The sequence below is a fragment of the Mandrillus leucophaeus genome, unplaced genomic scaffold, assembly GCF_000951045.1.
Source record: "Mandrillus leucophaeus isolate KB7577 unplaced genomic scaffold, Mleu.le_1.0 Scaffold239, whole genome shotgun sequence".
Lineage (NCBI taxonomy): Eukaryota > Metazoa > Chordata > Mammalia > Primates > Cercopithecidae > Mandrillus > Mandrillus leucophaeus.
The window spans coordinates 3,998,808-4,011,573 of record NW_012102465.1 but is presented as its reverse complement, the minus strand read 5'-3'; the positions used below and the strand labels follow the sequence as shown (position 1 = coordinate 4,011,573).

At 31.1% G+C, this 12,766-nt stretch overlaps 1 protein-coding gene across 3 annotated transcripts in view; it reads right to left on the bottom strand.

Moving 5' to 3' along the window:
• CSMD3 (CUB and Sushi multiple domains 3) overlaps window positions 1–12,766 on the bottom strand; it is a 1,277,440-nt gene that overhangs the window by 288,079 nt on the left and 976,595 nt on the right. For all 3 annotated transcript variants that reach the window (XM_011982326.1, XM_011982327.1, XM_011982328.1), the window contains one exon: window positions 510–701. In XM_011982326.1, coding sequence (XP_011837716.1) covers window positions 510–701 — 192 coding nt within the window. The remainder of the gene's footprint in view (window positions 1–509; window positions 702–12,766) is intronic.

Here is a 12,766-nt window from a genome sequence, read left to right as displayed (position 1 = left end):
ATGATCCAGGCTGCTACAATTTCTTAGATCTCCCAAATAAAAACCAATATTCTTTTGGATTACATTAATTAAATGGAAAGACAAAGCTTGGAAATTCTGACATAGATTCTGACAATATTTTCTTTCTTAAATGAAATAACCATTTTAGAGACAAGATCAATATGACTCATTTTAATATGGAGTCTGAATCCACTCTTTAAAATTTAAAAGCAATGGAAAACTGTGGTTAAATAGTAAATGAAGGATGATAGAATTTTTCAAGAGCTTTGATTCATAACTGTTTTAGGATCTTAGAATCATTAAAAAATTAATGAAATCATCAGTCTTTATCCCATGGAAAAATAATAATCATTTTACAATCTTGTACATTCTGGGGAGGTTAATAATCCTCTGAAATCTTCGACTCTCATAGAGAATCTGTTGTCGAATATGGTTCTTAAGACATCAATACCAGTTTTTAACCATTGTTTTATGTTTATATAAAATTTTAATTGTTCTTTAATTCATACCTATACAGACTGGTGGGCTGGGCTGCCAGAAGTACCGATTTTCTACCTGAATGCAGGTTATTCTTTCCTCTCCTTGAAGTTCATATCCTGGGTCACATTGAAAAACGACAGTGTCCCCAGGTTCTCTTCCATCCCCATTTCGAGTCCCATTCATGGGGACCCCTGGGTCACGACATGCAGTGGCAACAGAACCTATCAAAAGAGAGAGACAAAATTTTAGTTTTGATAACTACCAAAATCAATTTCATATATCCATGTGTTTTAGAAAATTAATTTTTAAAATTGTTGGGTCAATTTTTAAATGCTATACAATAAATGATTTTGCTATATTTTATAGAATTTATGTGTTAACTTATTTGAAGAAGTGGTGTAGTATTTTAGTTGCCAAATACTAGATTTACTCAACATTATTAAATGTGTTTTAAAAGACACTGAAGAGTATAAAAAGAAAGCTTCATACTGGGAAAATACACTTGTTTGGAACATATTCGCAGAGGACTTGTAGCTAGGATATATAAAGAACTCTCAAAACTCAAAGAAAAAAAAAAGGAGAAGAAGAAAATTAACAATCTATCCAGTTACAAAATGAGCAAAAGACATTTCATTGAAAACAATATCAGAAAACACATGAAAATATGTTCAACATCACTAATAGGGAAATGCAAATTAAAACCACAATGAGATATTACTACATACATTTCAAATTGGCTCAATTTTTTACAAAAAAAGTATGATAACAACAAATGCTCATGAGATTACAGAGAAAACTGGATAATTCATGCATTGCTGGTAGGAATGTAAAGTGGTACAACCACTCTGGAAAGGATTATGGCACTTTCTTACAAAACTAATCATTCACTTACTATATACCACAACAATTGCACTCTTGAATATTTATCCAAAAGAAAATAAAACTTATATTTACATGAAAGCCTGTACACAAATATTCATAACAACTTTATTCATAGTTGCTAATAACTAGGAACAACCCAAATGTCATTCAACAGGTAAATGATTAAACGATGGTAAATCCACACCATGGAATATTACTCAGTAATAAAAAAGAATGATTCATATATATGACTTGGATGGATTTCAAGGGAATTGGGCTGAGTGAAAACAATACAATATACAAATATGATCTACTGTTTAATTATTTTATGTAACATTCTTGAAGTGACAACATTTTAAAATTAGAGGCCAGGTATAGTGACTCACACCTGTAATCCCAGCACTTTGGGACATCAGGGCAAGAGGATTTCAAAATGCAAGGAGTTTGAGACCAGCCTGGGTAACTAAGTGAGACTCTGTCTCTCCAAAAAAAAAAAAAAAAAAAAATTAGCCCAGCATGGTGGCGCATGCCTGCAGTCCCAACTACTTGAGAGGCTGAGGTGAGAGGATAGCTTGAGCCTAGGAGGTCAAGGCTACAGTGAGCCATGATTGTCCGACTGCACTAAATTTATAAGTGAATTTATTTTGTAATATCCATCAGTGTTTCTCAACAGAGCACTAAACAGAGCATCATGCATCAAAGAATCTGAGCAATTATAGTCTTCCAGTATGGATAGAGATCTTTTATAAAAAATGTTTTATGTTTATGTGAGTGAGAAACTTACCTATTAAATTTTTCTTGATTTGCTCTGGAATGGTTTCCACCCAAATTAAAATTGACCTATTGTATTAATCTGTTTTCACACTGCTATAAATAACTACCTGGGACTGGGTAATTTATGAAGAAGAGAAGTTTAATTGACTCACAGTTCTGTAGGTTTAGTAGGAAGCATGGCTAGGAAACTCAGGAAACTTACAATCATGGCAGAAGGCAAAGGGGAAGCAAGCACATCTTACCATGGCAGAGAAGGAGAGAGTGAAGGGGAAAGTGCCACACACTCCCAAATAACCAGATCTCATGAGAACACACTCACTATCAAGAGAAGAGTAAGGGGAAAGTCCGCTCCCATGATTCAATCACCTCCTAACAAGCCCCTCCATTGACACGTGGGGATTACAATTAGAGATGAGATTTGGGTGGTGGCACACAGCCAAATCATATCACCTGTGGATTGGTTTTATAAGTGGAGAGTGATGTTCGACACACAAGGTTTACATTTAGGATGTTTTTATTAGAAAAAAGTGACATAAATGTGAAAAGTGTTATAGCTTTCAAATGGAATAACAGGAATAATATAAAAGATTATGAAAAACACTTGTTTTATTTGAGTTTTCCAGTGTACTAGACACAGGAAGCTTTCAGCTTAAGATGTACATTCTCAAAAATAAAAATGTTTGTGCAACAATGTAAGAAAAACATATTGAAATGAAAGAAGTCAATATCATCATATTTTAGCTGAGTACGACAGGAAAAAAGGCTGAGTATGATGGGAAAACAGTGTTTTTACGCTACTGTCAGAATTACTGGGCTGAAAGATTTAAAGTGGGATGTAATAGCTAAAATAAGGTTTTGATTTGACAGCTAATATACAATATGTGAGAATACACATTTGCCTTTGGGCTTAGTTGACTTGAAGGAGAAGAGGGAGTAAATCCCTCAAGTTCCTTTTTCTTTCAATTAACAAACAAATTACGAGTAAGATTTTAAAGAACAAGAAAGAATGATGCGGTTTAATGAAAGACCAAATAAAATTTTTCCCTCTTGGAATTACTTGAGTTCTTAAAGTTCTTAAAGCAGTTAGTTAAATACACACAGGAACAATTACTTCATGTAAATGCTATTGTCTTCTTTTTTTTTTTTTTAACTTATTCAAAGTTTGATTTTCATGCTCTTTATACTCTGTGTTGTAGGTAGGCAAAATTATAATAATTTTAACATCAATCATTCTTCATCTGTATTAAATAGAAACTGTAGCCAGTGAAGGAAATAACAATTTAAGAAGCTATGTTATATTTCCTTTCAAATTAGAAGTTAGATAATCTCACATAATTAGAATGATTAAAAAAGCAATTATATAATATTAAAACAACTTCATTGATCATACATTTTAAAATACATTAATTATTTGTATTTTATATGTATTTCTCATTTTTTGATTCATATAATTCTCAAAATACATAATCCTTATTTGTATCTTATTTTTGTTATTGTTTTTATACAAATTTTTAAGTAGAGGTTTGATCATCTTTATCCCCTCCTGTTCTGGAACAACATATAGAATATTTCTATAGAATGAGGACTTGTTTGGCAATTAAGCATTTTAATTTATCAACTATTTTAAATATGTAAAAATTTAAAAGTATATTTCAGAAAATACTATACTGACTGCCAATGTATTAACCGTGGGTAATTCACTCATTTTCTAAACGTCTTTATTTCAAATTGGTTCAGATTTATTTGGTGAAATGAATATCTGTATCTTTGTTTTATTAGATTTTAAGTCTGCCATTCGTGTCTCCTTTTCCCTAACATAAATATTCAAAGTAAGCAGAAATTCCAACAAAGATAAAGGGTCTTAACAACCTTGTTGTCTCATCTGTAATAATATCATAAAAGGAACATTCTTGAAAGTGAATAATAGGCTTATATGTTATAACATCCAAATATAATTCGTGTTTGACCTGTAAAATCCCATGAAACTGTCAATAAAAGATTACTTCCCTGTCTTGTTTTCTTCGTCTCAAAAGGGCTGGCCAATTTCATTTTGGTTAGTCTAGGAATTATCCAGTGGCTAGTCTGTTACAGAGATGTAGATTGTACTCCTTAAATTAGCTTAACATTCATTAGAAAGAATAGTAGTCACACAGAAAAAGTATATAAATAGAAGCATACCTGAATAGCTAAGAATGCTAATATATAATACTTATTGAGCACTTTCTACATTTAAAATACCATGCTATGAACTACATCTCGATTCACAGGAAGTCTGAGAACTATTATTATCCATATGTTTCCATTGATAAAATTGAGGTTTAAAAAGGCTAAGGTGCTTCCCCAACATCGTACAATTACTTAAGGACAGTTAAAGTACAAATGCAGATATAAAACCATATCCAAGGGACATTTTTAAAATAAAAGTCATAAAGCCTTTGTAATAAAATGTGCTTAAGTGTTGAATAGAGCATAAAATTCAAGATATGATTATTTAAGTGGAAGTCTCTAAAACATGCTATTAATCTTTAAGTATCATTTTAAAATCAGATGAGCAATTATCCACCTATTATTTTGACAAAAGTAGTCCAAAAATCTACACATTTATAACATCTTAAATGTATTAATTTCTTTAAAAATATTTGCACAGATATCAACATTACAGCTTTACTAAATAGGGTTCTATTGTTACATATCAAATTGAATAAAGACTATCTAAGAAAGAGAACCTTTAAAAAGACAATTAATTTAGAATAGAGACTAATAAAATAATGATAATAGCAATGATCACTGTCTCTATTTAGAGCATATAGTGTGCAAAGCACTTGACTAGCAGCTCAATTTACACTCTTAAGCTAAAACACAGAATCCTTACAAAGTGGTATTGTCACCCCATTTTTAAATGGGCAAAATGAGATCTTAAGGTCTCAGAGATCTTAAGTGCATGTTCTTAGCAGACCTGGAATTTGAACTCAACTAGCAGGGTTCTTCATCACTACAATGTGTTGTCTCAGCACAAACCTATCCCATTACCAGAAATAACATAAAGCCATATCCTACTAGTGGAACTCTGACAGCTGTTTATTGAGGAAAGAACTGACTGAAAACAATTAGACCAATTTGAAATGGAAAGGCAAGAAATGTTGAACTATTTGCATCCCTTTATTACACATAAAAATATGTTGCTGCCTACATTTTTATTAAATGGAAAGCAGAAAAGAAAGATGCAAGATTATACTTGTGGTTATTAAAAATAATAGAAATAAAATTTATTCATATACATCTCCAAGTTTAGCCATGTATATGCCAAATATATGCCAAATAACATTTTAAAGTAACTACAATATGAAGAACATTTCCACTCCAACTGCTTTTTCACTCTTTCTTCTTCTCATCCCTTATTTTGTTTTATTTCTTCTTTATAGTTTTTTGAGAGGGCAAAGCAATAGATAAAAGCACTCTCTTCTTAACACCATCAAATCGATCACCCCACTGGTATTTTCATCCATATTTTGTTCCCCATCTTTTAAAATGGAGAAGTTGGCCTTGTTCTATAAAAAGCCAACCCTAGCTCCTGTGTTGTTGGTATTAAACACTGTTAAGGACTTCATTCCTAAATGTTTTTCATCTCCTCTGCATTACTAGCACAGTGGATCATTCTCAGTCGCATGTACAGTACTATACTGGATCATTCTCAACAGCTTGTAATTGTGGCTTATATCTTCTATCTAAAATAAACAAACAAAACTTTATAATATCCCCATCCTCTTTCAGCTGCTTTCCCATTTCTTTGCTTTCTTTAATAGAAAATCTATTACATATATCTCCTGAGAGAAGTTTCTATACAATTGTCTCCAGTTTTATTGTCAGTCTTTCCTCTATTCCACTATTTTTAAGTCCAGGCTGCCAAATCCAGTGGTAACTTTTATGCTTTATTTCAAAAACCTTTCAGCAACATTTATTAGAGCTGACTATTCCTTCCTTCTTCAAGCGCTGTTTTTTTTGGTTTTGTTTTGTTTTGTTTTTTGGCCTCCAATTCATCGGTCTAGTCTGGTTTTCTTTCTGGCTTATTTGCTGCTCTCTTTTGGTATCTTTTGCCTTTGTTACTTGATAACCTGATGACTGAGGGCTGGAGCACCTTAGGAATTAGTCCTTAATGCTCTTGTCCCTTCTTTCCACAATTTCTCACTAAATAACTTCACAAGTTTAAATATTATTTTTAGCTTGATGTCCCTGAAATTTATATATCCAGCCTTAACTTTTTTTCTGAGCTCTTAACCATTCTCTTCAATTGCCTATTTAACTTCTGTACTTAGATATCTAGTAGGTTCCTCAACTTACCATGTCCAAAATATTGCAAAATTATAAAACCTTCTAATCTTCTGATTTGGAAAGTAAAAATGTAAAAAATAAGTATAAAATTTCACCTATGTAAATTTTCCCTAGACACTTGATGTCATTGCAAATGTACTTCTAATTTATTATAACCAGATAAAAATATGTTTTAGAAATATATTCAAAATAGAAGGTAAAAATCACTGACATAGGAAAGAGTGAACATTAGCAAAATTATAAAATCTTCTAATTTTTATTCTATTTTTATGCCAGTTATTTTACTTTATATGTTAGCATTTATTTCTAATGAAATGAGTTTTTCTGATTGTTATAATAAATTAGAAATAAATTTGCTATGATAAATTTTTACTTTCAAAATAGAACTTTTTTTCTTCCGCTAGAAACAAATAACTGTGCCCATGGCAATTTTTTCTTTAAAATTCTCATTACCCTGAATGTGAAAAAAAGATAGACATGTAAAAGTAATGCAATTTTATAACTGCTTATACATAGTAGAAACAATTTTTCAAGATATGTTGTTTTATTCTAATTGTTTTTAAGGAATCTGTTTGAATTATTATAAAAGAATGTATGCTTATCTGAGAAAACATATGTTACTTAGAAATTGTTTTTACAATACCATCAATCTTCATCACTGATCTAAATCCACTGAAAGAGTTCATAGCATTCGTCATTAAGTAACATGTCCTTATGAAATCTAGCTTTGCTATGCCCTAGGAAGAAATCAACTGTCCATCTGTATAAGAATTGTAAGAGAACTTTTTACTATAGTTAAAAATGAGTGAATGAATGAATGAATGAAACTGTCATTTGTCATTTCAGTGTATTCTGAAGGTTTATTTATAATATGGTATTATTTTGAAGCCAGGAGATGTTATTTCAAGTGTGCTATAACAATATTTACATTACATTTTAATTGCTTTAATCTGTTATGAATAACCTAAGGTTTGTTCAGGAAAAAAAAAAAAAAAAAACAGATGGCACTAACTACTACAAAATATAACTGAATTCTCATTATTGCTACTGTAAATATACTTCTCACTTATTTTATCTTTGCTTCCATCTAATTGGGAATATAATTTCATTAGAAATATGCACTTCACTTAATATAGATTTCACAAGCCTAGCTGGTGCATATGTAGTTTTCAAATGAAATATGGATGATTACTTGAAGTCAGAGATAAGTTGAACTATCATTGTGGTGACAAAAGCCAAAAAAACAAAAAAAAAACAAAAACAAAAAACACTCCAGTTTTCTTATTGCATTGCTTGGTATAACAAAGAATAAACATACTGAAATCACTCATAAGTTCTTATGTGTCCTTTCTGTTCAGGAAATCATGTTTTTGATATAAACTTGTTTATTTCAAGACCTTTCAAAGAAGAAAAATCTTGGATTTCATACAGTTGGATGAGTAATGATATCAGAAGCAGGAGACTTAGACTTAGTGCACCATATTAAGAAAAGATGCTAATCCCTGGTATTAGTTCCCTGAATCTTTCCTGCCTCATCTGTAAAACTGGCCTAGGGGCGGGGCGCGGTAGATCACGCCTGTAATCCCAGTACTTTGGGAGGCCAAGGAGGGCAAATCACGAGGTCAGGAGATTGAGACCATCCTGGCTAACACGGTGAAACCTTGTCTCTACTAAAAATACAAAAATTTAGCCGGGCGTGATGGCAGGCACCTGTAGTCCCAGCTACTCGGGAGGCTGAGGCAGGAGAATGGCGTGAACCCGGGAGGTGGAGCTTGCAGTGAGCCAAGCTCAAACCACTGCACTCCAGCCTGGGCAACAGAGTGAGACTCTATCTCAAAAAAACCCCCAAAAAACAACAACAACAAAAAACACAAAAAACCTGGCCTAGGAATATTTCATCTATTTTATTTAGAATCAGACAAAATATTAAATTTTTATTCTAACAATTATATTCACAATTCTATGAAAATATAATTCTGAAATAAAAAAAGACAAGTAGATTTTAATATGCACTGTATAGGTTTTTTAAGAAGTAATTTTATATTTTTTTTGCAGTGTGTCAGGAGACTTAGCAAGGTCATGGTCCAAATTTGGTATTCACAATTTCTTACTTCCCTCTTTCAGCTTTATTCCCTTATATTTTTCTATTGGCTAAAAATGACACTGTATGCTCCACTTCACTATCTATAAGAAAATCAAGATGGGTAATGGGAATACTTAACCTGTGAGAAAAATCCCATCCAGAGTCAAATCAATCAGAAAATATTTGAAATGCAGATGGTAACCTAGAGGTGGATTTCACCCTGGAGAATTTTGCCCTTGATTGAGCCCTTGCTTTGTACATGATCCATCAATTTTATAAAGAATGTTCAACATCATTATTAGGCCCACATTCTGCCAGCTACTCAGAAATGTGGCTATCTTTAGAATTTCATTATGTTACTAAGGATACATCTAATGATATGGCAAGTCAGGTTAAAGTTGATGGCAGCATGACAGACACATTCTCATCAACCCAGGAGAGAAACAAAACTGCTTAATGCATGGTATGGAAAAGAAACCTCAAAACCAGTGTTGTAATACACTTCCAAGTATATAGAGATCTCTTTTTTAAAAATGCATATGCATTTATTTATTATACCAAATAATTATTGAACCAGGTATCATGCTTGATTTTGGAGATATTGACAGGAATAACACAGCCCTGCTTTCATAGATTCTTATGCTTTAGGATGCTTACAAAAGTGAGGGTACAATCAATGATATAAGTTTTGTGGAATGAAAGGCCTGTTAGCTTGAAGACTGTCAAAAGGATCTGTACAAGAAACTCATTTCACATCCAAAGATTATAGAAAAGTATATGAGTCGATTTGAAATAGAATTCTAGTATATGGAGATGACCAATATAAGTAAAAAGAAAAAAAGAGAGAAATTATGTAAAAATGGTTTCACATTACTTCTAACTGACAGTATACAGTATTTGTGTGCTTTTAGTTTTACATTTTTACAAAATTTACCCATTCAGTCAGATTCATTAAATATTTACTAAGTACCAAGTACCATATGCCGTGCCACGTTATGGGGACACAAATATCAAGGATGACATTCTTACCCTTTAGGGAACACAGGCTAAGAGGAGAGTAGATGCAAAAATAGTTTTAAAATAGTAACATGTGTATCAAAATCTGAGGACTCTGTTATTGAAACTGAAAAAATTGTTAAGCATGAAACAAGAAGCAAAAACTAAATAAAATTAAATAATTATAATATGTATTGAGTAACATAATTGATATTATATTGATGCATGTCTCAAAATAGTTATCTATACAAAACTATTTTAAAAATAAAATAATTTCTAAAAAATTAAAATGACATATCTGTGTACAAAAGCATCTTTATGCGAATTTCCCGAATATTAAAATAACATGCAAAATAATCATTTGTGTTACACATTTTCATTCTTTAATGGCTTCTTAGCCACATTTAATGCCTTTTTTACTATGTTTTCTAAAGAATGTGTTTTTTAAATATATTCTTCTTTTTATTAGTATTGCTAGAAACATTTTTATATATTTTAAACTGTCGGTAGCCCAACTGATGTATTCATAAGCCATACTATTTTTAATTGAGAAAATTTCCTCTTTATAAGTGTTAAGCTACCTGGTAAGCTCAGGGTTAATTCTCTGAAATGAAGAAAAATTTCCATTTAATTTTTATTTTCATTAAGCAATATGTAAACATTTCAGCTCAAATATTTTCACATGTATTGAATTTTAACTTCTTTTCAGAATACATTTTTTGACACACTTTTATAATATGAAACTTGTCAAACAAGTTTTCTAAAATTATAATTTTTTGAAATATTTATCTACAAGCTGTATAATTATATACAAAATAAATTTTATAAATACAATTTTATTTATATATAATTTATATTAAATAAACATTTTCTTAACTTTATTCTATCCCAGAATAAAGTGGACATTTAATCCAATTAAAAATAACTATCAAAAGATCCTTTCTTCAACAAGTCAAGGCATACTAAAATATTAAAGTTTGAAATTTTCATTCTTTTAAAGAAATCACACTTAAATGTCTTCCTGTTTATTTTTTTCAATAATTGCTATTTACTTAAAATTCTAAAAGCTGAAGATTGTTAGCACTCTACTAATTGAATACTTTAAGATTTTCAATGGATTTTCATGAATAGCTATCAAAATGTAAAGGTTTTATTTTCAAAATCATTCAGTATCATAGTAGGGCATTTTGGTTTATTTGCAAAATAGTACTTCAAAAAACTCAAACCTTTCTAGGACTTATTGACAATGATCAGGATAAAGAGAACACGGTACTGGCATATTATGTTCTTTTATTAATTTTTTTGAATCAGCTTTATTTTCTCTCTCTCTCACTCTCTCTCTGTGTCTCTCACAACCACACCCAGAAACACACACCACTTAGCTCAATTATTTCAATTACATATAAAATATTTGTATATTTTAACAACAGTTTTATTGTGATGGGTAAATATTACAATTTTATTGATTGCAGTTATGAATTCTGTGTTCATAACAACCAATTCCTAGTACATTTCTGTTTTTTAGTTTTGTAAGAGATTTGTTTTTATTATGAGGTTACGTACCACCAAAATTTACATTTGTATTTTATCACAAAATAAATAATTTTATCTTTAATATTAAATTTTAATTTGTGGCCTTTTCTCACTTTCAAATATTTAAAAGATTTTAAATATTAAGTTTATAGTTTTTTTAAAAGGGTTGTGATGTTTATAACATATGTAAAAGTAAGATAAATGAAAACATGCCCCAAAGACCTGAAGGAGGAAATGGAAATATACTATTAGAAGGTTATTACATTATATGTGAGGTGGTATAATATTATTTAATGATAGGTCTGTCTATTTGACATATGACAGGTTTTCATAAGCTAAAGATATGCGTTACAAGTGTTAGAGCAAATGCTTTCCTTTCCTCCCAAAAGAGGTATAGCTAATAAGCTAACAGAAGAGAAAAAATGATGGTAAAATAAAAGGAACAATTAACAGGTGGATGCAATTTTATATATATATATATATAGCAATATGGTAGACAAAGTTTGATCAAGTGAATAATTGTACTAAACATAAATGGTCTAATGCTTAAAAGACTCCAACTAAGGGATAGAGATTTTCAAACTATAAAACATCAAGATGCAACCATAAGCTATTTACTAGTAGTATACTTTAAATATAAAGACACTGGTAACTTAAAAGTAAAAAGATGCTAAAAGGCAGAACATGCCACACTAATCATAGGATATACATATAGACAAAGTAAATTTTAACACAGGAAAATTACCAGAGAAAAAGAGAGAGATTTCATATCAATAAAAGAATCAAAAAAGGTTCAAAAAAACCCCATAGTATCCAAAATGTATGCAGCTCATAACATATCTTCAAACTGCATGAAGCAAAAAATAAAAGTAAAAGATGAAAAGAGTAGACAAATGTGAAACTGCACTGCGGCATTTTAACACTTTTCTTGAGTAGTTGATAAAGTAAGTGAGCAGGAAGTAATGATAGTGAATAATTAACACTATCAACAAAATTGATACTTATAAAACACTGCAAAAACTATGGGAATACACTTTTTTTAGGTAGGTGCACAAGGTTTTTTTTTTTTTTTTTTTTTAAACATGCTGGGCTATGGTTTTCTCAGTAAAACAAGCTTCAGTAAATTTGTTTGTTTGTTTATTTGTTTGTTTATTTATTTTGAGACAGAGTCTTGCTCTGTCACCCAGGTTAGAGTGCAGTGGCACGATCTCGGCTCACTGTAAGCTCCGCCTCCCAGGTTCACGCCATTCTCCTGCCTCAGCCTCCGGAGTAGCTGAGACTACAGGTGCCCACCACCACGCCCGGCTAATTTTTTGTATTTTTAGTAGAGACAGTGTTTCATATGTTAGCCACGATGGTTTTGATCTCCTGACCTCGTGATCCACCCGCCTTGGCCTCCCAAAGTGCTGGGATTACAGGCGTGAGGCACCGCACCTGGCCTAAGTCTCAGTAAATTTAAAAATAATAAAATACTAATTTTAACTGAATTTATAATATATGTTTAACTTTAACACAATCAACTGTCAAAGACTTTGACATCATGAAATGAACACAAAAATAAAACTTGCATTGGAATTTAAGTATTTGAGGCAATCAATGTTACTGATTCTCTAATTGACGCAATTGACGTGACTCATATAAAAATAGATTTATTCAACTATTTGTGAAGTTCTGCTAAGGGAGTTGGTGTATTAACACTCTTCTTACATT